This window comes from Mus caroli, chromosome 10 (assembly GCF_900094665.2).
Source record: "Mus caroli chromosome 10, CAROLI_EIJ_v1.1, whole genome shotgun sequence".
NCBI classification, from domain to species: domain Eukaryota; kingdom Metazoa; phylum Chordata; class Mammalia; order Rodentia; family Muridae; genus Mus; species Mus caroli.
In genome coordinates, this window is record NC_034579.1 from 104,162,584 (window position 1) to 104,184,723 (window position 22,140).

The 22,140-nt window shown below is 40.5% G+C and overlaps 1 protein-coding gene across 6 annotated transcripts in view; it reads left to right on the forward strand.

Annotated features, from left to right (window-relative positions):
- Osbpl8 (oxysterol binding protein like 8) overlaps window positions 1-22,140 on the forward strand; it is a 138,006-nt gene that overhangs the window by 60,614 nt on the left and 55,252 nt on the right. For 3 of the 6 annotated variants that reach the window (XM_021173759.2, XM_029482546.1, XM_029482547.1), the window contains one exon: window positions 2,185-2,322. In XM_021173759.2, coding sequence (XP_021029418.1) covers window positions 2,185-2,322 — 138 coding nt within the window. Of the gene's footprint in view, window positions 1-2,184; window positions 2,323-17,231; window positions 19,350-22,140 lie in introns of those variants that run through there. The other 3 variants (XM_029482543.1, XM_029482548.1, XM_029482545.1) reach the window with 2 other exon arrangements.

Below are 22,140 nucleotides of genomic sequence, written 5' to 3' on the forward strand. Positions count from 1 at the left end.
AACTCAGAAATCCACCTGCCTCTGCCTCCCGAGTGCTGGGATTAAAGGCGTGCGCTACCACGCCCGGCTCACAAAATAGTTTTTATTCTTTTTTCTTAGTATGCACCTATAAGAGTTTTTCTAGGGATGAGAGCAAGTTTGTGTTACATTCATCAAGTATGTGCTAGCCCCAAATTGTTTTCCAGGGTGCTAGTATCAGTTTCTACTCCAGCAGTGCCCAAAGAGATTTTGATGACCCATCTTATTTGATATTTTCAAGCTTATTAATTTTTTTTAGTTCTGATGACTGTAAAATATCCCACTGTGAACCTGATTTCTACCTCTCTGATTTTTAAGTAGAAAGAATATTTCTATGTACTAATTGGACATTTGCGTTTTCTGTTGCAGTATTGCTCAGTTCTTCGAGTTTTCTGTTGCTGTCGGTCTTTTTAATTGGTGTATAGGAGCTATAGGTTTAAAACACTTCAGATACAGACTTTTTAGAATATATGGCTGTGATATATTCTCCTGTTGAGTGGTTTTTTTCAGGTTCATTGTGTGATTGATCATCTGATGACCAAACTCATAATTTTAATGTGGTAATGGTCATGTGTATCACAAAAAGTGTTCCCTTTTTGTTGGAACAGTGAGCCTCTGGCTGGCAGCTGAGACAGGAGATTTAGTCAGGGAGATACTGTAACTGGAGAAGTAAATTTGGGAGCTACCTGTTCATAGGCTTTTGGTTTTTATTTTGGTTTGATAGTTTTACTTTGGGGTACATATTATACCTTTTCTTGGGGGATAAATGAGAGTGTTTTATATTTTGGTTTTGAAGTATAAGGAGCTAAATATAGTTTTGAAAACTTTAGGACAGTAGAAAATATGTAAAACAATTGGTTTTTTTAAAAGATAAAATGATGGGGCTGGAAAGAATGCTTTCCACTAAGAGCACTGGCTATTCTTCCAGAGGTCCTGAGTTCAATTCCCAGCAACCACATGGTGGTTCACAACCCTCTGTAATGGGTCTGATGACCGCTACAGTGTATTCATATATTTAAAAAAAAAGATAAAATGATAAAAATATCAGTGAGATGTTCTAGTTAAAATGACAAGTAAAGACCAAGTCATGGGTTTTTAAGATGAAACTAAACTGTCCACAAGTACAGAAACATGCAAGTATGTGGTGGGCCTGGGGCCGGGTATGCCCACCCTGTTCCCTCACCGCTTAAGTCTCCATTTCTCCTGGAATCTAGTTCGTGGGTAGCCTGGCCAGGTGGGTGAGAAGTGTGAAGTCCACTACAAACTGAAAGTTGGGATGGCAAGTTTGTTTTTCTCTTTCTGTTTCTCTTTCTCTTTCTCTTTCTCCTCTTTCTCTTTCCTTTCGTCTTCTTTTTTTTTTTTTTTCCCAAACATGGTGCTTTTTTAAAAAAAAGACTTTTCTGTAGCAGTGGTTTGTCTGCTGGTATGCCTGTACAGCACAGGCCTGCCTTGGTGCCTGCAGAGATCTAAAGAGAGCACTGTATCTCCTAGAACTGGAATTATGGGTGGTTATGAGCCACCATGTGGGAACTGGGAACTAGGAGTTCCCAAAAGAGCAACAAGTGCTCCTAACTGCTGAGGTCTCTCTCCAGCCTGCCAGGAAGCCTTTGGAAGACAGACTTAGAAACCTACTCTGAGTAGGTTGCCTGTGTTATTTGCTGGTTAGTTGTGGAGAAGGTGGTCTCTGAACCTCACTTTCACTCCCTTTGAAACCAAAATCTTAACTACTTGCCATCCAAAAATTAGAAACCAGAGTAGAAATTCAGTTGACTATAAAGTATTATTTCTCTTGCTACTAATTTGTATTTTCTGATCATTAATAAAGCTATACATTTTTCCTTATACTTTTTGATCATTTTATTTCTTCTCTGAAATGACTTGTATTCACCGATATTGAAGGGTTATATCTGTGAAAGACAGTTATTCCTAGGGAGCCTTAGCAGTTGGATAAGGATAGTGTCTGTGATGTGTGCACTTAACTCAGTCTTACCTGTCCATTCCTCTTGGATTTATAGTACGTGAACATAAAAACAAAATGATTATGCAAGTAATTAAAGTGGTAAGATTAATATCATCAAAAAGGCACATTAGGTTTATTTCAAGTTATTAATTATGCTATAAAACCTATTAATTCAATAGTAATTTCTTTTCTTTTCTTTCTTTGAGCTGTTGTAGCGAACAGTGACGAACCTCAGCATTTGACCCCAGGAAAGATGAGTCAGCGCCAAGGCAGAGAAGCTTACCCAACCCCAACTAGAGATCTGCCACAGCCTTCTCTCAGCCCCGCCAGCCTTCACAGCCAGGGTAAGAGGTCTCCAGGGGGCAAAGACTGGCATTTGTGGTGCCACACTGCATTTCTGCCTGGCTTTATACAATTTTTGTTGCTGTTTATTTGGTTTGGGTCATTTGCAGTGGGCTTGGAATGAATACACTTTCCTTTCTGGTTACTTGCCTTTTCTTAGCCTCACCAGTGTTTGACTCTTCTAAGCCAGAGAGTCATTCACTTTTTGGTCTTCTAGTCTCCTTACATATACAATGAAAAATATGGAAACTTGCCCCTGGTCGTAACCATTCTTTCTCTTACCCCTCCCCCCGCACTCATTCCTTCTCCATCTCCAGTAGTTTGTAAGCACTATTTTACACCCACTTCTGTAAGACCAGGGCTTTTACTTTCTATGCTGTTGACTCTCTTAGCTCCCGTACCTCTGGTGGTTGGCTTCTGTGCCTGCCTGCTTTAGCTAATATAGAATCTTAAGTTCTTGCTACAACTGATAGGACTTCGTTTTCAAGTACTGCTTGCTTACTGATTTCTGTATTTGAGTATTTGGAATTGCTGGGTCATCAATAACATTTTTATTACAAAAGATGTTTTTTCTCTTACTGTAGTTTGGGTTTTTTCACAAGGCTTAAGTGCCTATCTTAATAAAACAGACTATTTTTATTTCCACTCCTATGTAGTCAGAGGGCTATGGTGTGATGGTATGAAAAATATAAATAAGATCTGGACATACACATACACACACAGACCAAGTCAGGCCTTCTATGTAGTCTGCCTTGAATTGTGTATTAAAAATGTACTACACAGTAGTGTTTAATACACTTCTCATTTTATTGCACAGAATATTTAAATCTGTATATAAAGGTTCAAGATTAAGGTTTTTTCCACTGCTGCTTTGATGACGTTTATAAATGAAACTCATTCTTTTTCCACGAGTACATGGCAGCAAAGAATTTGGTGACTAATATCTGTAGTGTTATGAAACTGCCTTTGGCCTTTCAGGCCCTGTAAAAGGGTGTTGGAGACTCCCACAAGTCTGTGGGTTGCACTTTCTAATTTATGAGCACTTTGGTACTCAGCTAGAGTTTTATTGCATACTCTCTGTTCCCCAGCCACACTCCAGAGCTGCAGTGAAAGAGCTTGTGCTTTTAAGATTTAAGAACTTGAATTTGTTGTTGTGGTTTTTTTTTTTTTTTTTTGGGTGATTTCAGTCATCTTCCAAATGATGGTTTGAAATTGTTAGATGGGAAATTCCAGAAAGGGCAGCTCCTCAGTTTTAAGTTGCACTCAGTTCTGAGTATTGTGATGAAATCTGTCAGGATCCTGGTCTGTCCTTGCAGGAATGTGGACCGTCCCTTCGTGGAGGGCGTTCTGTTGGATGCAGCTCCCACCCTGTGGTTTGGAGGGTTGTATTACAGTGTGCTGTTGTGATTATTGTCTTAGTTGTCGTTACTCTTTTATGGTGCCCACTTATAAGCTAAACATGACACAGTAAGGTCTGTGTAAGGCTTCGCATTGTTAGTGGCTGCAGGGATCCCCTGAGGTCTTGGAGTGCACTACCCATGGGAAAGGGAAGGGACCGTTAGTAAGCTCACACTTTAGAAACTTACAGTGAGACCTCTGACTCTCCTAACTAGGCTGGCCGTGTCAGGTTTTAGTGGTTAACGTTATGATTTATCTTCCGAGGTGAAGCTTGTTCGCCCCTCTTCTCCCCAGCCTTCTTGTTTTGGAGGCAGCGTCCCAGATAATGGAGGCTGCCTTTAAACCTTGCCAAGGGTGACGCCTTGAACTCACGCTCCTTCTGCTTTCGCCCCTGAGTGCCAGGATTCCATGTGGCCAGCACCATGCCCAGTGGATGTGCTATTGGGGATTGAACCCAGAACCTTCAGCATGCCAGGAAGACCTCTACCACCTGGCTACATCCCAGTCCCAAGTCTTTATTAAGTATGATTGTTGAAATTAAAACAAATGCGTTGTTAGGCTATTATATCATCAATCCTGAAGAATGTCCTTGTTTGTTTTTGTCAAATGTACCTTTGACTTTTCAGTAAACTGGTCCAGTGTCCTAAATAATGCTGGCACTTTGATTCCTGCAACTATTACTTAATTTCTTTCTTTCTTTCTTTTAAAGATTTATTTATTCTATGTATATGAGTACACTGTCACTGTCTTCAGACACACCAGAAGAGGGCATTGGATCCCATTACAGATGATTGTGAGCCATCATGTGGTTGCTGGGAATTGAAAATCAGGACCTCTGGAAGAGAAACCCGTATTCTTAACCGCTGAGCCATCGCTCCAGCCCTTAATTTGTTTCTGTACCTTCTGGTATTTCTTATAAATGGGAGAACGTCAAGGTTTGATTATATTAATTTTCATCATTTTTGAACAATAGTTTTTATAGGGAAGGTGTTCTATAACATGTCCCATCGCATGTGAGGAGTCACCTGGTTTCTGGTTGTCCTACTAGTGGGGACATGCAGATGAGTTATAGAATGAAGTTGCACTAGTTCCATTTTCTTTATTGAAAGTTGCAGCTTTTCTTCTCTAATCGACTAAGTAAAAAGGAAATGCTGTTTGGCATCCTGCAAACACCCTGTTCTCCATCAGCCTTTTACACACATCTGAAAATATTTTTTTTAATGAATGATCTTATTGATTTGTGTGTGTGGCTGTATGTGGGTATGTACATGTGAGTGTGGGTGCCTGCAGAAGCCAGAAGTGGGTGTCTGCATCCTCTGGAATGGGAGTTGTAGTCAATTATGAGCTACCTGGTATAGGTGCTGGTGACTAAACTCAGGCTCTGTGAAACTGTGCAAGTGCTCTTAACCACTGAGCCATCGCTCCAGCTCCCTTGTAAATCTTTTTTTTTTTTTGCCAAAAGACAGTTTTCTCAGTCGGGGATACTATTGCTGAGATGAAACACCCTGACCAAAAGCATATTGGAGAGTGAAGAGTTTATTTCAGTCACCGTTCCAAATAACAGTTAATCATCAAAAGCAGTGAGGGTAAGAGCCCAGGTAGGGCAGAAACCTGGAGGCAGGAACTGATGCAGAGGCCATGGAGGGTGCTGCTTTTACTGGCTGGCTTCCCATGGTGTGCTCAGCCTGCTTTCTTGTAGAACCCAAGACTCCCAGCCCAGGGACGGCACCACCAAAAATGGACTGGGCCCTCCTCCATTGACTACTAATTTAAAAAATGCCTTACAGCTGGATCTTTTTGTTGTTATTGTTTAAAGTCTGTTAATTAAAATTTTCTTTATTTTTTTAAAAAAGAATTTATTGTATATTTTCTTTATTTACATTTCAAGTGTAATATCCCCTTTCCCTGTCCCCTGCCCCCCCCTGAAATCCCCTATTCCACCCCCCTCCCTTGCTTCTATGAGGGTGCCCCCCCCCACCTCCCCGCCCTCGAATTCCTCTACACTGGGGCATCTAGCCTTCATAGGACCAAGGGCTCTTCCCATTGATGCCAGATAAGGCCATCCTCTACAGCTGGATCTTATGGAAGCATTTTTCTCAACTGAAGCTCCCTCCTCTTTGAAAATCTAGCAAAAATCTTTCAAATTGACATAAACCTAGCCAGTACAACTGACCCATTGTTAACTTGACACATGAACACATTGCTTTTCAGTTAGAACTTTCCCTTTTTCATTTATCCCCACAGTAGCATGGGTTAATAGTAATATCACAATATATGACATAAATAATTCAGTTCAGCCCCTTTAAATATACAGTGTCTTTTAAAATCCAGAATATCTTTTTTAGAAAAATCAAAGTCTTTCAACTGTGGGTTCCTGTGTAAATCAAAATTACATGGATGTCTTCTTCAAGAGGGACGAAGCAGAGCACAGTCACAATCTGAACAGAGCAAAGGCAAACTCCAACGGTGCACATAACTCAATGTCCAGTTGTCTGGGCTTCACTCGTGGTTTTCTGCACTCCTCCGCGGTGCCCTCTGCTGCAGCACACACAGTGACTTGTACTTATGGCTGGCTCTGCTCCACTGCTCTTCTCCACTGCTCTTCTGGAGTCATCCTGTAGTACTGGCATCTCAAAACTGCTGGGATTCCTTGCTGATCTGGGCCACTTCACCATAGCCTCTCCTAGGCCCTCCCTCTTCAGGGCCTCCAGCCCTGCCACACAGTGCAAAGCCTCAGCTGCTCTCCATGCCCTTCACACCTTCACAACTGCCAGGTTCAGCTGCCAGCACAAGGTACGACTGTGGCCATGTCTGGAACACATCTTGTGTGCTGACTCTCAGGAAGTGCTTTCCAGAAGATTTCACCTCAGCGGGGCTGGTTTCTTCTTAAGCATCACTAATTTCTCAGCTTCAGCTAACTAGCAGTCAGTATCCCAGCAAAGCAAAAGTTTCACTTTAGTGGTTCTGCTATCTTGTTAATCACAGCTGGTTCTTCAGCCCCAGCTAACCAGACACCACAGATCCCTCATACAGATGGCCCAGTAGAATCTCTGCTTCCCTCTGAAACTTCACAAGCCAGGCCTCTTTCATCTGCACGGCTCTCAACATTATCTTCTAGGCACCTGTAGAACAGCTGACTGAGCCTGGAGGCAGGAGGTGATGCAGGGCCATGGAGGGATGCTTTGCTCCTCGTGGCTTGCTCAGACTGCTTTCCTATAGAACCCAGCCTATAGACTACCAGCCCAGAGATGGCATCACTCACAGTGGGCTACCCGCCCCACCCTCACCCCCGTTGCTCACTAAATAAGAAAATGCTTTGCAGGCAGATCTTAAGGTGGGAGTTTCTTAACTGAGACTCCCTTCTCCGTTGACTCTAGCTTGTAGTAAGTTGACATAAAGCTGAACCAGTTGAACAATGTTGCCTTTCTACTTTTTTTTTTCCTTTCTACTTTTGATATTAACATTTATCAATGTTTTTTTTTTTTTTCTAAAAAGAAGAGATCTTTATCTTTCTGGCTGTTTTCAATGTAAAATTATTACTATGGATAGATTAGTGTTCTTAGGTATTCGTTATGTTTTCATTTTAACAAGTGAGATAGTAGGCGCATGAGAGAGAGCTCTGGTTAGAAGTGCAGTTGGCTCTTCTGTAGGACCTGAGTTCAAATCTTAGTATCTATGTCCAGCTGGCTTCTGGCTTCCTTGTGTACTGCACCCATGCACAAATATCCCTTCCCACACAAGATTATAGTTTTGTAGCACACCATATTTTACTGAGTTTTAAAATCAGATCATATTCATAACAAACTTACAGAAGAATGTGGTAGATAACTCCCCATAGTTGATATGATTATTGCACTAGTTGTCATAACTATTTTGACAAAAATGATCACTTGGGTTGAAGGTAGTAGGCTCATTTAGAATTTTAGTATGCGGCTGGCTTGCCCAGTGCCTCAGTGGGTAATGTACTTGATGAGCAAATTTGGCAGCCTGACTTTCCATCAGTTTATTCTCTTACCTATGCATGCATTCCCTCCCCCAAATATATCATGCATGCACACAATAATAATAAACAAATAAAAGAATTTCTTTTAGTGTCAATAAGCCCATGCCTAATACTAAATTAAAAAAAAAAATTAAAACAACTAAATTATGCCATGATGGTGTATGCCTGTAATCCTAGCACTTGGGAGCTAGAGGGAGGAGGATGAGGCCTTGGGCTGTGGGAGACCCTGTCAGGAACAAGCACAGCAGAAAATAAACAACCCCCTCATAAAAACAAATAAGGTCTGCTAGGTCTCTGATGAAGTGATCTGCTGTGAGAGCTGATAAAGGCAGCTAGAAAACCTTGAGAGTCCACAGTATGTCAAATACTCACGGCCGCGTTTCAGCTTCTGCATGGGAAGAGTTAGTTATAAAAGTATAGTGACTAATGCTTAAGTTGAATGTCTTCTAGTGCTTTCCCATGTGTTAGATCATAGGATTCCTATAGGAGCAAATATGCCGCATAAGCCATTTCCCCCTCTTACAAATGAGCTTGAACAGCTGGGAAGAGTGATTTTTTTTCTGACCAACTTTTCACAGTATACAAAGGAACTCTCATCTGGAAAAGAATTTTAATCTCGATTTTAAATTTTAATAATCTTTTTACATGAATACCACTGTAGAGAGATAGTTGTTAGATTTCTTTTGCTGGCTAATGATATGTAGTCTATTTATAGTGGTGATAATCTGGTTTAGATTTTTAAGCTCGTTTATAATTATTATAATGGGGAAATTAAGCACTATTGTATATCCATGTTGTTTGAATAGTTAAAAACAAAAATACAGTTCTTAACCTCTCACATTTTTACAAGGTCTAGACTGCCACATTTGTTTGCAGGGAGGTGGGAAGGTTGGGAGCAGGGTCTCCCCCATAGAGTCCAGGGACTGATCTGCCTGCAGAGAGCTGACATTCCAGCTGCACACTGTCCTGAGGGTGGGTCCTCACCCCTTCCTGCTAGCAGTCTGTGAGCTGAACTGTCACTCTGTGCTTAGGCCTTCTCGGTTTTGGTTATTCTACTGGTCCTGTGGTGACCATATTATGGGGGTTCATTTGTTTGTTTGGCTTTGCATTTCCTATTGTTGAATGTTCATGTTGAACATTCTCATGCCTATTATGTAGCTTTTGGGAAATACCAGTTCTTATTTGGTCCATCTACCAATTTGGCTTTCCAGGCTGGGCAGTGGTGGTCCAAGCCTTTAATCCCAGTACTGAGGAGGCAGAGGCAGATGGATCTCTGAATTGGAGACCAGCCTGGTCTATAGAGTGTGTCCTACAATAGCTAGGGCTACACAGAGAAACCCTGCCTAGGGGGGAAAAAAAGCAAAATTGGATTTTTACATTATTATTGTTTTAAGAGTTATTAAATATATTTGTGCCATCTTTTAATGGCTTTGTACTTTATTTTCTTACAGTCTTGGCATGCATTATCAGTGTCTTAATGATTTCCTTGACAGAGCAGATGTTTTTAATTTTAATGTAGATAGCTTTTTAATTTTCTCCAAGCTGTTTCTTCATTTTACTTCCTGATCACAGCCCCCTCTCTCCTCTCTTCCCACCTCCATACTCCCTCCCCTCCTCTAAAGAAGAGAGAGGCACTTCCCCCTCTCTGCCACCAGCCTATTCCATCACAGAGTCACTGCAGGACTAAACACATCCTCTCCCACTGAGGCCAGACAAGACAACACAGCTAGGGGAAGGGATACAGAGGTAGGCAACAGAGTCAGAGACAACCACCATTCCAATTGTTGGGGGACCCACATGGAGACCAAGCTGTACATTTGCTACATATGTGCAGGGGACCTAGGTCCAGCCCCTGAATCCTCTTTGGTTGGTGGTTCAGTGTCTGTGAGCCCCCGTGGGCCTAGATTAGTTGACTCTGTAGGCCTTTTGGTGTCCTTGACCACTCCGGTACCAGCAATTCTTCCCTGATTCTTCAACATGACTCTCTGAGCTCTGCCTAATGTTTGGCTCTGGGTGTCTGCATCTGCCATCAGCTGTTGGGTGAAGCCTCTCAAATGACAGATGTGCTAGGCTCCTGTCTGCAAGCATATCAGAGAATCATTACTCAGGGGCTGTCTCTCTCCCATTGGTAGATCTCAAGTTGGACCAGTCATTGGTTGGCCATTTTCCCAGTTTCTGCTGCATCTTTATCTCTGTACATCTTGTAGGGGTTTTGTTGGTGAGTTGGTGTTTTCTCTCCTCCAGTGGAGGTCCTGGTTGGCTACAGGAGATGGCCACTCCTGGCTTCATATCTCCTGCTGCTAGGCATCTCAGCTAGAGTCACTCCCATATCCTCCCAGAAGCTTCCCTGAAATGCCCACCTACCAATTTCTCTTCTCTCTCAGTCCTCTCATCTCCCCCTTCTCCCCACACCTGATTCCCATCCCTGTTTCCCACCCAGTTCCTTCTCTATATCCACTTCAATGTCTATTTTATCTCCCCTTTGAGTGAGATTAAAGCATTCTCCCCTGGCCCCTCCTTGTTACTTAGCTCTGTGGATGGTAGTATGGTTATAGTGTACTTTATGGCTAATGTCCACTTACAAGTGAGTATATTCCATGCATATCATTGTCAACTTTTAGTGTCAGGATATGCTCTCACTCTCACTCTTCTCTCCCCCCCTTTCTCCCTCCCTTTCTTCCATTCCTCCCTCCCTTCTTCTCATCCCCTTCATGATTTTTTGAGAAAGAGTCTCATATGATTCAGGCTAGCCTCAACCTTGAACTCTGATCTTTCTGCCTTCCCAGGTGCTAGGAGGTGTGCCACCATAGCTGGCTTCATGTCTCCCTTGATAATTTAATATCACCATCTTGGGTCAGGTCTTTGTTGTTATATAACTGTGTGGCTATTGCTGTAGTCTCTTCTTCTGTTAAGCCCTTGCCTTCTAATGCAACACATCCATTTTTCCTTACAAAGCAACTAAACAAAAAAATTATTACTATTAAGTGAGGTTATGGTGAAATAGAGGCCCCTCCAGATGTGTGCATATGGCCAACAAATATATGAAACCTATACAGTAGATCTCCAAGGAAATAACATGAATGAAAATAGAAAATTATAAATCAAAATAACACTTTGTAATTATTCCAGCCTGTCATTGAAAAGCTGGTTAGATGACTCACTTGCATTTGTGTCACTCCTGCTAGTGAAAAGACAGTGGGTACAGTTACTTAGGGTTGTGTGACAGACTGGGCCATGTCTGAGAACCACCTGGGAGCTGTGCTTAGCTAGTTACCTCATTCATAAGCATCTTCAAGGGTATCTCATGCAGCACCATTTGACCCAGCAAATGGAAAGCAGTAACCATGTGATGTAAGTGTGTTGTAAGTGTGTATCTGGTAGTCCAGGCTCTTGTATTAGTTGACTCTGTTGGGCTTCCTATGGAGTTCCTATCCCCTTCAGGGCTCGCAGTCCTTCCTCCTATTCTTCCATAAGAGTCCCCAAGCTCCATCCACTGTTTGGCTGTGGATGTCTGTATCTGACTGAGCCAACTGCTGGGCGGAGCCCCTGAGAGGACAGCTATGCTAGACTCCTGTGTACAAGAAGAACAGAATATCATTAATAGTGTCAGGGACTGGATCTCAAGTTGGGCTGGTTATTGGTGGGTCATTCCCTCAGTCTCTGCTGTGTTCCCTATCCCTGCGTTTTGTATAGACAGGACAAATTATAGGTCGAAAGTTTCGTGGGTGGGTTGGTGTCTCTATCACTCCACTGGAGTTCTTGCCTGGCTACAGGGTCTCTTCACCTTCCATGTCCCCAATGCTGTGAGTCACTGCTAAGGTCACCTCCATTGATTCTTGGATGCCTCCCTTATCCCAGGTCTCTGCCTTGTCCTAGAGATTCCCTTCACCTCCCCACCCCCATCAGTTGCAGATTTCCATTCATTCTCATGGCCTTCTGGCCATCCTTACTGTTCCTCCCCATACCTGATCCTGAACCTTCCCATTCCTCTTCCCAACCCCTCCTACCCAGTTCCCTTCCTCTGTCTACCTCTTAGGACTATTTGATTCCCCCTTCTAAGTGAGATTCAAGGGTATTTTCTTGTGACTTCATTGTTTAGCTTATTTGAACCTAGGCCTCCCTGCACATATGTAGCAGATGTGCAGCTTGGTCTTCACATGGGTCCCGAACACTGGAGCTGTTGTTCCACATGTGAATCCTGAACAATAAAAGCTGTTTTCTATACGTGGGGTATGTTCGTCTAGCTGGGCTGCTTTGTCTGCCCTCAGTGGGAGAGGAAGCACCTAGCCTCACAGACTTGATGTGCCAGGGTGAGGGATACTGGGGGGCTGGGGGGGCTACCTTCTCAGGAGGAAGGGGGAAGGGAGAAGGGGGAAGGATTGTGGGAGGCGGTGACTGGGAGAGGGCAGTGAGTGGGGATGTAAAGTGAGTAACTAAAAAATAAGATAAAATAATTAAGATACAGTGTTCTCCCTTGTCCTTGTGAACCATTTCTAAAGCTCCGGCTTGCTTCTTTATTCGTTCACTGAGATGGCATCTTGAGTAGGCTGGGATGGCCTCAAACTTAGCAGCATCTTGAACTCCTTCCTACCTAGGAACCTCTCAAGTGCTGAAGTTACTCGTGTGCACTTCCCTTCCTGGCTTGAAAATGCAGCTTAAACAGTTACTCTTCTACAGGACCTTATTAAATAATACTGCTATTTTCAGTTTTAAATTCCCATATCAGTACTTTTGAAATTTTATAACTTGCTCCTTTATATGGTTATTATAGTAGAATTTCTATTCAGATACCTTAAATTACAAGCTTAATAAGCCATTATTAACTATTTGGTAAATTCATTTAGTTTCATTGTTCTGTTTTCTAGCTGTGTCTTTTTCATGTAAATTGACTCATAACAACTTAAGAGAGGACATAATTACTTAAAAACACAATTGTTTTCTGAAGTAGAATTTCTTCCCATTTTCTTGGGATTTTCCTGGTTTTCATTGGAATATCTGCAGAGACTGACTTTCTCAACCCACAGCTGTCAGGATAATCTTTAGTTCTTACACGTTGTATTAGAACAATGACTCAGTTTCTTCCCCAAACTGTACATTTTCCACATTTTTTTTCTCATCAGCTTATCTTACCATTACAATTTCTGTAGACTTTATGTGTGTGGGTATTTTCCTGCATGTGTGTCTATGCACCATGTTCCTGCCTGGTGGGCATCAGATCACCTGGAACTGGAGGCACAGACAAGGGAGAGCCACCAGATAGATGGTAGTGATCGAACTCGGTCCTCTGGAAGAATAGCCAGTGCTTCGAACCACAGAGCCATCTCTTCAGCCCCTCACCCACTCACTCCATGCTTTTTTAAAAACCAGTTTACTCCCTAGTAGTTTGAGCTAAATACTATTACAGTCTCAGTAAGGGTAAGATGTGTTTCATTCTTACTGTTTGGGCTTAGTGCGTCTTTCAGTTGTTGCTCAGGAAAGGCAGACATTTTGACTAATTAAGCCTGTTTTCTCCCTGCCTCTGGCTGTTTTTAAAGAACAGGAGTGTGGAAGGAGCATGGGACTAAATCATAGCTCATCTCAGGAGAGATCCTTGTTCCCTCAGGCTTCATGTTCAGGCTTCGTGGTACACTGCGATTGGTAGCTAACCTTCTTTGATGTAAAAAGCTATTTTCGACATTTTTATTTTTAAGCTAGTTTTCAAATACTTGGCTTTTTGGGAGAACAGCCCATGTTCCTTGCTGAAACTTCAGCCCATTTCATATTTTTGTTTGTTGAGATTCAGGTTCCCTTTACATCTCAGGCTTGCTTGAATTTATAATCCTCCTGCCTTACCTTCCCGAGTGCTGGGATTATAGGCATGTACAATTATACATGGCTCAAACAAATTCTTAAATAAGAGGCCCATTGGTCGTGCAAACTTTATATGCCCCAGTACAGGGGAACACCAGGGCCAAGAACTAGGAGTGGGTGGGTAGGGAGTGAGTGGGTGAGCGTGTGGGGGACTTTTGGGATAGCATTGGAAATGTAAATGAAATAAATACCCAATTAAAAAAAACTAAAATAAAAAAATTTAAAGCTATATTAAAAAAACAAAACAAAAAACAAAAAGCCTTTGTGTGATTATGGTTTTACCTGAGTTAACTTAGACCATCTGAGTAGTGCATTTTTGTTATCCTTTAGTAAGTACTCTTAGACCCAAAGTCAGTTCCCTCTTTGTTCTGGCAGAATTAAAAATACTAGGAGTCTGTATCTAGAGCCAATAGAAAATGTGTGTGTAAAAGAGAGATTCTGCGCAGCAGCTTTCTACTGTAGAGGGTTGTATCATATTCCCCAGGGCTATGGTAGGCGCTGCTGCTATAATCTCAGAAGACAGACACAAGAGAACCTTTAGTAGAGGGGTTCACAGGTACAGGCACCTAGAAGTCACGCTCTTCCATGAACCGAAGCAATTCTTCCTTCCTCGGTAAGACATTTGAACATGCTCTGAACCTGTATTGGTCATAAACACATAGATATGTTCTTGAATGTGTGTTTATATCTCATGAGAACGGTGTTGTCGGAAGAGCACTTTGATTTTCCCGTTCCCTCATCTTTAACTCCACCCTCTGAGTCCTGTTGCTGCCTTCCAGCCATAGTTTTGTTTGAAATAGTCTAAATTACAGGCTGTGTCACCTTCTGAGGTTTAGAGGTCTTAATGCTTCCATTCTGAAGTTACAAAGACTTCTTTTAATATGGTTATTTTCTGGTTTGAAATCCCTTGTGTTTAGGAAGTTGCTTTATAACATAATGAAAATCAACATTTTGCAAATTAAGAAGATAAGAATAGAATATTTTAAAATTCCTCTTGCCAATGTTATAATATCTATATTTAACACTATGTCTCCAAAAGAAACTAAAATAACTTGAAAGCGTTTATTGAAAATTAAGAATGACTAATCCAGCTTTGTTTTAAGCATCTTTGCAGAGATTACAGGGAGGTCTGGCTTAGCATTGCCAGGCCTTTTGAGTTGCTTTTTTTGTTTGTTCTAATCAGAGTAGAAAGAGGAATATAAGAGTAACAAGGGACATTTTTTTCTTGGAAAAGAAATGTTTTTAGTATATTTTTAACTTAAGATTCTTTAAGGGTGATCAGATATTACCTCTACTAGTTAGTTCTTGCTGTTGGGATTTAATCTCCTTTGTTTGGAAACTGGGAGAGTCTACTGTCCTCTTTACAAAGTAATAACAGGGCTTCAGTTCCATTGGCTGCTGTCATTTTCAGTTCTTTGAGGAATGTAGAGCCAGATTTCCAGTGTATTTTTAAAAATTATAACAAAATTACTGTTATAATATGCCAGACAGTCAGAGTTGTGTCTGATCTCCGAGACCCAAATGGTTTGGAAGAAAAAAACCAGCCCCTGCAAATTACCCTCTGACCTCTAAGTGCGCCATGGGCTGATGCTCCTCCTCTGCATGCCCACACAAACAAACAAACAAACAAACAAATGAGTATAAATTGATACTTATAAATTCTGTTCATCACAGTGGCTTCTATTTGTGTTTTCTGTGCATTAGGCAACAATTGAACAGCTTTTGTTAAAAGGAAAGGACTATCTGTAAGTGTACAATAGACTATTCCATGAAAATGCATAATGAGAAGGGATCATTGCTAGTGCTCAGAAGTCCTCAGAGGCAGCTCCTAATCAGCTTGTAGTGTCACGCCTGCTGGCCCCGTGTCACCTGTGGCTTTCTCTTGCCTTGTATTTATAGTAATGGTACTATCATATGTGCATATCTAAAATGTTTCTTTGGAAGGACTAAGTAAGTGTTCAAAGAAAAACTAGATAAACTTGATAGTTTATTTGAACAAGAGTAATTCATGTATTGGGCAGCATTTTGTACCGGACAGAGGTTCCAAGAGTTCTGCTCTGCAGTATGGGGCGGTGAATATTGACAGACAGAACTCACAAGTGGAGTGCAAGATGAGCTTCTGGCCTCGTTTGAGCGTGGCCAGTAATTGGCTGAAGCTCAGTGGCTTTATGGTCTTGGCAGACATCTGACTTTCTGTTCCAAAATTAGACCAAGTTAAGTTCACATTCATTTATAAGCAAGTTGTTTTGTAGTTCATTCTATAGGAATTCAAATTACAGAGAGAGCCTCTGTCCAAATATCTTCAGCCTATTCAGCAAGTCCTTGTGTAAAGGGCAGTATTGCTGGAGAAGGATAAGCCAAAAAACTCTGGGTTGTAGCATGGCCTTGATTTCTTTGAGAATCTACTAAGAATCATGTTATGGTTTGGATATCAATGAACCCAAAGGCTCATGCGTTTTGGGCTTGGTCCCCTGGTGTTGGGGCTGTTCTTTGGGGCTCTAACTTCATGAGTGGAAGAAGCCTTTAATAAAGCCTAGCTTCTGAATAGTCTAGTAGAAGGTAAATCTTGGTCCTGGTGTCTCCTTGGCCTCCTGGCTGCTGTAAAGTAAGCAGGTTTTGTCACATGCTGCTGTTGCTAAGATGTTCTGTCTCACTGCATGCCTAACAGTAGGGCAAGCCAAAGCAAACATGGACTAAAACATCCGGGACCATGGGCCTAAACCCTTCTTTTTTTCCTTTGAAATGTTGTCTGTCAGTTATTTTGCAACAGTCACACAATGCTCCATGTGAAAGGACTAGTTGTAGTCATTGTGGGTGCTCAGCATTGCCTGTGGTGTGGTTCTGGGCTGTTGCTACAGCAGGAAGACGGCAGAAGTAGTCTGTACTGTGTGGCCTATCAGATGAAAAGTAGGACACCTTCTTGTACTAGAGGTATTGTCAGTTAACTCAACTGTGAGTCTAGGGAAAGAGACAATTCTAATAGACACTAGGAAACGCTACAGGCCAGAGAAGAACCTGGGTGAAGGTCACCCAAGAAAGATGGTACCCTGGTAGGGGACTTTTTGGTGAAAGTAGCTATTTGACTTGGTGATCTTTTATATCCTAAATAGTGCTGATTTACTGTCCCCCCCCCTTTTTGGTACAGTATATATGCTGTACAGTATATATGCTGGTACAGTCTTTTCTAAGTGTACTGGCTAGAAGTAAGCTCTAGAGGAAATTATTTACATGAGAATTTTCTCAGTTCTACCAGACAGAGAAGAGCGGCTTGGGGAGAGAGTCACATAGCATCTGGTTGGAGATGATACAGAGGCTTGGGGAGAGAGAACTCCTCTGAACACTGCATCCTTTGTGCATCAAATTTGACTCTGTTTTAGAACCAGAAGTGACAAGAGGTGCGCTTGATGATTCTTTAAAAGCATGCAAAAGTAAATAAAACATGAATGAAAAGTAGGATTTTGAAACCTATAGTATCTTAAATATTGTTAATATATTCTAATGTGCATAATTGAGAGTTTGGCAGGGTTAAGATTTCTAAATGGGGCTGGGTGGTGGTGGTGGCAGCAGCACACACCTTTAATCCCAGCACTTGGGAGGCAGAGGCAGGCGGATTTTTGAGTTCGAGGCCAGCCTGGTCTACAAAGTGAGTTCCAGGACAGCCAGGGCTACACAGAAAAACCCTGTCTCGAAAAACAAACAAACAAGCAAACAAACAAACAAAAAATTCTAAATGGGACATCATTCTCTTTGAGATATTGAAGACATTGCTTGTGTGTCTCACTTGAATATTTTAAATTATTAATTCATCCATTTGACATGCAATCCAGTGTAATTTGCTGCTGTGAATTGTATACAAAAGGACTTTTTGATATAAAGACTGACATGTGACATGGCTTTTGTGCCTCTTTGAGCCTATATTTGTGCATCTTAGGTTCACTGTCAAATTTGTGTTGCAGTTGTATTCCCATCCTTGTTTATGGTCATTAAAAACAAAAACAACTTCTTTCCTCTGATGTTCCTTGAACTTTAAGAGAGAACTCATTATTCTAATGTTTTTACCCGGAACCTTTGTAGACTTTACACAATAATCTTATAATATAGATGCTACTCTTAGTATTTTATAGATAAGGAAATGGAGACCCTATTAAATTTAAACCCTACTTAACTGTAAGAGGATAATGCCTTTTGTGATACCTTCTTTATTCCTTTAAAGGCAAGCACTAACTGTATGAATTAATTATAATTTTCTGATTGTCTATGATTATTAATTTCCACTTTATGGTATGTAGAAGAATGAAACAAGGCAAAAACAGAGGCCCTCGGATGACAACACCACAGCTCCATAAACTTAGCAATGATTTTTGAAATGCCTTTGCCCACAGCGGGCAGGAATAGCATTGTATAGGAAGCTTGATTGTTTTATCTGCAGCCCTGGGACGCACTATGTAGACCCCCTGCTTTTGCCCCTTGAGTGCTGGGGTTAAAGGCATGTACCACCCACACTATTGGAAACTGAGTTTTTAAATGCTTTTTTTTTTTTTTCCTTAAGAAGAAATACTCTTAAGGTTATATGGAATGATATTTTATATGAACCAAACTCAGATTTAAAGTGTGTGCATGGTAAGAAAGAAACTGAATCTTAGGGCAAAGTTCTTGTAAGAATAAACCACCAAGTTTAGCTTGAATGGAGTAAGATAGGGTAAGGCAAAAGTAATTTAATAAAATGAGAAGAGTTCTTGGGAATTTTAAAAGTTAGGCATAAAGAGATGGTATAGGTTATTACTTTTGAAATAGCAAATTATTTGGTTTTATATGGACAGAAGTCATTGGTAGATTATGTATTTTAAACACAGGGGAGAGGAACTGAAGCAGCTAATGCTTCAAGGGCATTAAGAATGCTTCAAGAGTGTGCGGCATCTTTATGGTGTCGTTTAATCTTCTGTGTTGATTGGCTCACATTCACGGTGCCTTAAGACTCCTGTATTCCTCTTAGAAGTAAAACTTACACGTTAATTCTCTGCTGTAGCAGTGTGATCCACCAAAATTGTACTTGAAAAAATATCTTTCCTTGTGAAGTTTTAATCATGGCCAAGACAAGCAGCAGATTAGATATAAATCCAGAAGCCTCAGTAAAGATAAACAGTATAATGTTGGGATCTGTTTTTGAAGTAACCAAAAGCTGGAAAGAGAAGAGTCGGGAGAAGAGGGAGATGTGGCCAGATACTACAGAAATGTAATAGATGTAATGACAGGCTTGTCGTCTTGAGAGAAGAAAGAACCCTATTCATCGAGAATGTCTAAGTATTGATCTTGCTTTGTTTTTCTAGAGCACTGAGCGGCTCAGTGCAGGGCATCGTTTCTTTGATACAATCGTAAAGCATTAGTGGAATAGCCCTTTAATCAACTTGTTTTTTAAAGAAGAACCAGTTGTCTGGCTCAGTGCCTTTGCCGTCAGTCTCTCTATCTGTTTATTGCTGATTTGACAGTCTCTGGTCCTCCTTTGCTGTTAAGTGTGTGTGTCCTTTGTTTGTGCTGGTTTGCTACATTTGGATGTGAGAGAAAAGCCTGTCTTTGCCATATTGGGCTAATTAGCCTTCTGGGTGAGCATATATATTAAATAGACCTTCTGAACCATGAAAGAAGAGAGTTCACAGCATCGTAGATTTTCTTCATGTACTGGGGTTTCGTCTGTTTTATTCCCTCCACGAATTGATGGCCGAAAGCTTGTCCGGAATGCTTCGTTTGGAGGATACAATGAACTTTCTCCTTCCTTACAAGGTTGGTTTGTTTCATCTTGTGTTCTTGCCTTAATTTCTTACATTTTCTTAATGAAAATAACACGGGGATTTTTAAAATCTTAACATTATGTTTCATTTAAACAAGTGTGTTGTGAAAGCTTAGCTTTCAGTAGCTGCCTAACTGTAGCTGGGCTTTCCCTCATTTTCTTGTAATAGTCTCTTCAGCTGAAACTTGAGAGCTACGAGTCAGTAAAATATGAATCTTGATGTTTTTTTATCATGTGCATTTTGATTTAATGTAGCAGTAAATATATGACCCTTGATGACAGTTAAAACATTTCCGAATTTGATATATAATACATATATATTCCTGTAAAGAAATGGTATTGACAGAGGTATTAGCAGATGAAAGCCAGACATTTAACATGATTAGCCATTTCTGTAAAGGGGCCATTATAATTAATGTTTATCATATGTGCTTTTCTTACAACCTTTTAATTCTTGATGATAGTAAAGTTTTCTAGGTATATATATTTTTGCTAGACTTATTCATGTGGAGTTAATTTTTGCTAAGAAAATTATATGTTATATACAGTATAATATTTATTAAATGAAATTAGATACTTTAAAGCTATTATTTAGGCATTAAATGGTCAATAAGATGTACACAACTTGAGCTTTTATTTGAAAACTATTGTGACAAATATTTGGTTATTCATTTTAATATTAACTAAAATAAATAAATATATATATTGACATTTACATTTTTTGAATTTGAAGTAGAGTTTTTGTTTTACCCCTAACCTTTTTGGGTCTTTGTGAATAACCATAATGACAATAAAGCATTGTTTTGAGATACCTAAACATTAAATAAATTATAAATTCACTAATTTCAGATTCTTTTCTAACAATGTTTTCAAAAAAATAAAATAAAATAAAAGCCCATGGTTCTAAGCTATAGCTAAGTAGCATAAGCTTTGAATAGTATTTAATCTGTATTGTCTCCTTAACATAGTGTGGTTCCGATCATGGTCGTTTATGTCCTTAAGCAGTGTAAACTTTAGTGTGTCCTTATTCAGAAGTGACTTTAAAATACAGGGTAGCTTGTAATACTGTATGTGCAGCCTGTGTTTTGCATGAGACTCGTTCCTGTCTTGTGTTTATCTTCCTGACTGTTTTTGCGCCGTTGCTAGGTATAGTAGCGCATGCTATTTGTTGACCTTCACACCAAGATCTGCTTAGTATTAAGGAATAATCAGTGACCTTGGTAAGCAATAGGAACCTGACTGTGTGAAAGTTAGGTATAAAATTTCAAAGTAAGAAAATTGAAGCCAGTGTTGTGAGTTTATTTTGTCAGAGGAGTAAATGATGTGCTGTGTCTCTCAGTTCTTCCAGCAGAGAGGTCCTGTAGGGATTCTTGTGTGTTCTGTGAGAAAGCTCTTTGGAGTATCAGCTCTATCAGTCATGCAGTAGAGTGAGGTACCCCAGAGAAAGGGCTTTTTGTTGAAGTTAAAGGTAAAAAGAAATAGACATCTGATGCCTTTTGAGATATTTTATTGTTCTGAAAGATTATTTTAGATGCATTTGCTTTCATATAGTAGCATTAAAGGAGAATTAATTCTACCACAGTGATATTTGAAGATAACTTTATCTTATACATNAGTTATTTTTTTCAATTTTCATTTTTATAGGAAATTTTATCTGTTTCTGCTTCTATATCTTTCTCTCCCACACCCTTCTACCAATAACTGCATTATTTTGTTGATAATGAGCTGTATTCTAGAGCTCCGCCCTTGCCTGTGTGCTCATTATACCATTGTGATGCAGTATGCTTTGCTTAGTTAGGATCTAATTATAACTCTAAATCTCAGATCTTATTTACAGCTTTTGTGCTTGTTTCTAGAACACTACCTAAGAATTGTGGGAAATCCTTAGCAAAGAAATCACCTATAAAAGACTTTACTTCAGGCTTTTAAAAATAGTGTTTTACTTCTTAAATTTTAAATTTTCTTAAATTTTAAAAAATTACAATTATTCAGGCCCAGAGAGATGGTTCAGTGGTTAAGAGCACTGGGTGCTCCTTCAAAGAACACAGGTTCCATAACCAGTACCCACCTGGTGGCTAACAGCGCCTATAACTCCAGTTTCAGATGTTCGGACACCTTCTTCTGGACTCGATGAGTACCAGGTTTGCATGTGCTACACATACATAAATTCAAGCAAAATATCCACAGATAAATAGTAAACATCTTTAATGTTACAGTTATTTAGTGTGTGTGTGTGTGTGTGTGTGTGTGTGTGTGTGTGTGTGTGTGTGTGTGTGAGCATGCTGTGGGCTCATGTTGAGGTCAGAGAGCACCTTGCAGGATTTGGTTCTTTCCACTATGTGGGTCCTGAAGATTGTACCCAGGTTGTCATGGTGAGTGGCTGGCAAGCTCTGGTACCTGCTCACCCACCTTCCGGACCCTCAGCCTTTGTTTCCATACGTTTTATAGTTCTTGGGTCTTCAGCATATGGCTGTTAGTTAAACCTGCTTTGGTAGAAGTATAAGCAGTTTTTTTTAAAAAGACCAAAGCAGCATAAACTGTTTCCTGTTATATCTAAACAGCAATGATTAGCAAGCCGAGTTTGCTCCTGTGACGCAGCTTGTCAATGATGCTAGCATTTGTATTCTTTTTTTTTTAATTTTTTAATATTTTTATTACATATTTTCCTCAGTTACATTTCCAATGCTATCACAAAAGTCCCCCATAGCGCCCCCCACTTCCCTACCCACCCATTCCCATTCTTTTGGCCCTGGCATTCCCCTATATTGGGGCATATAAAGTTTG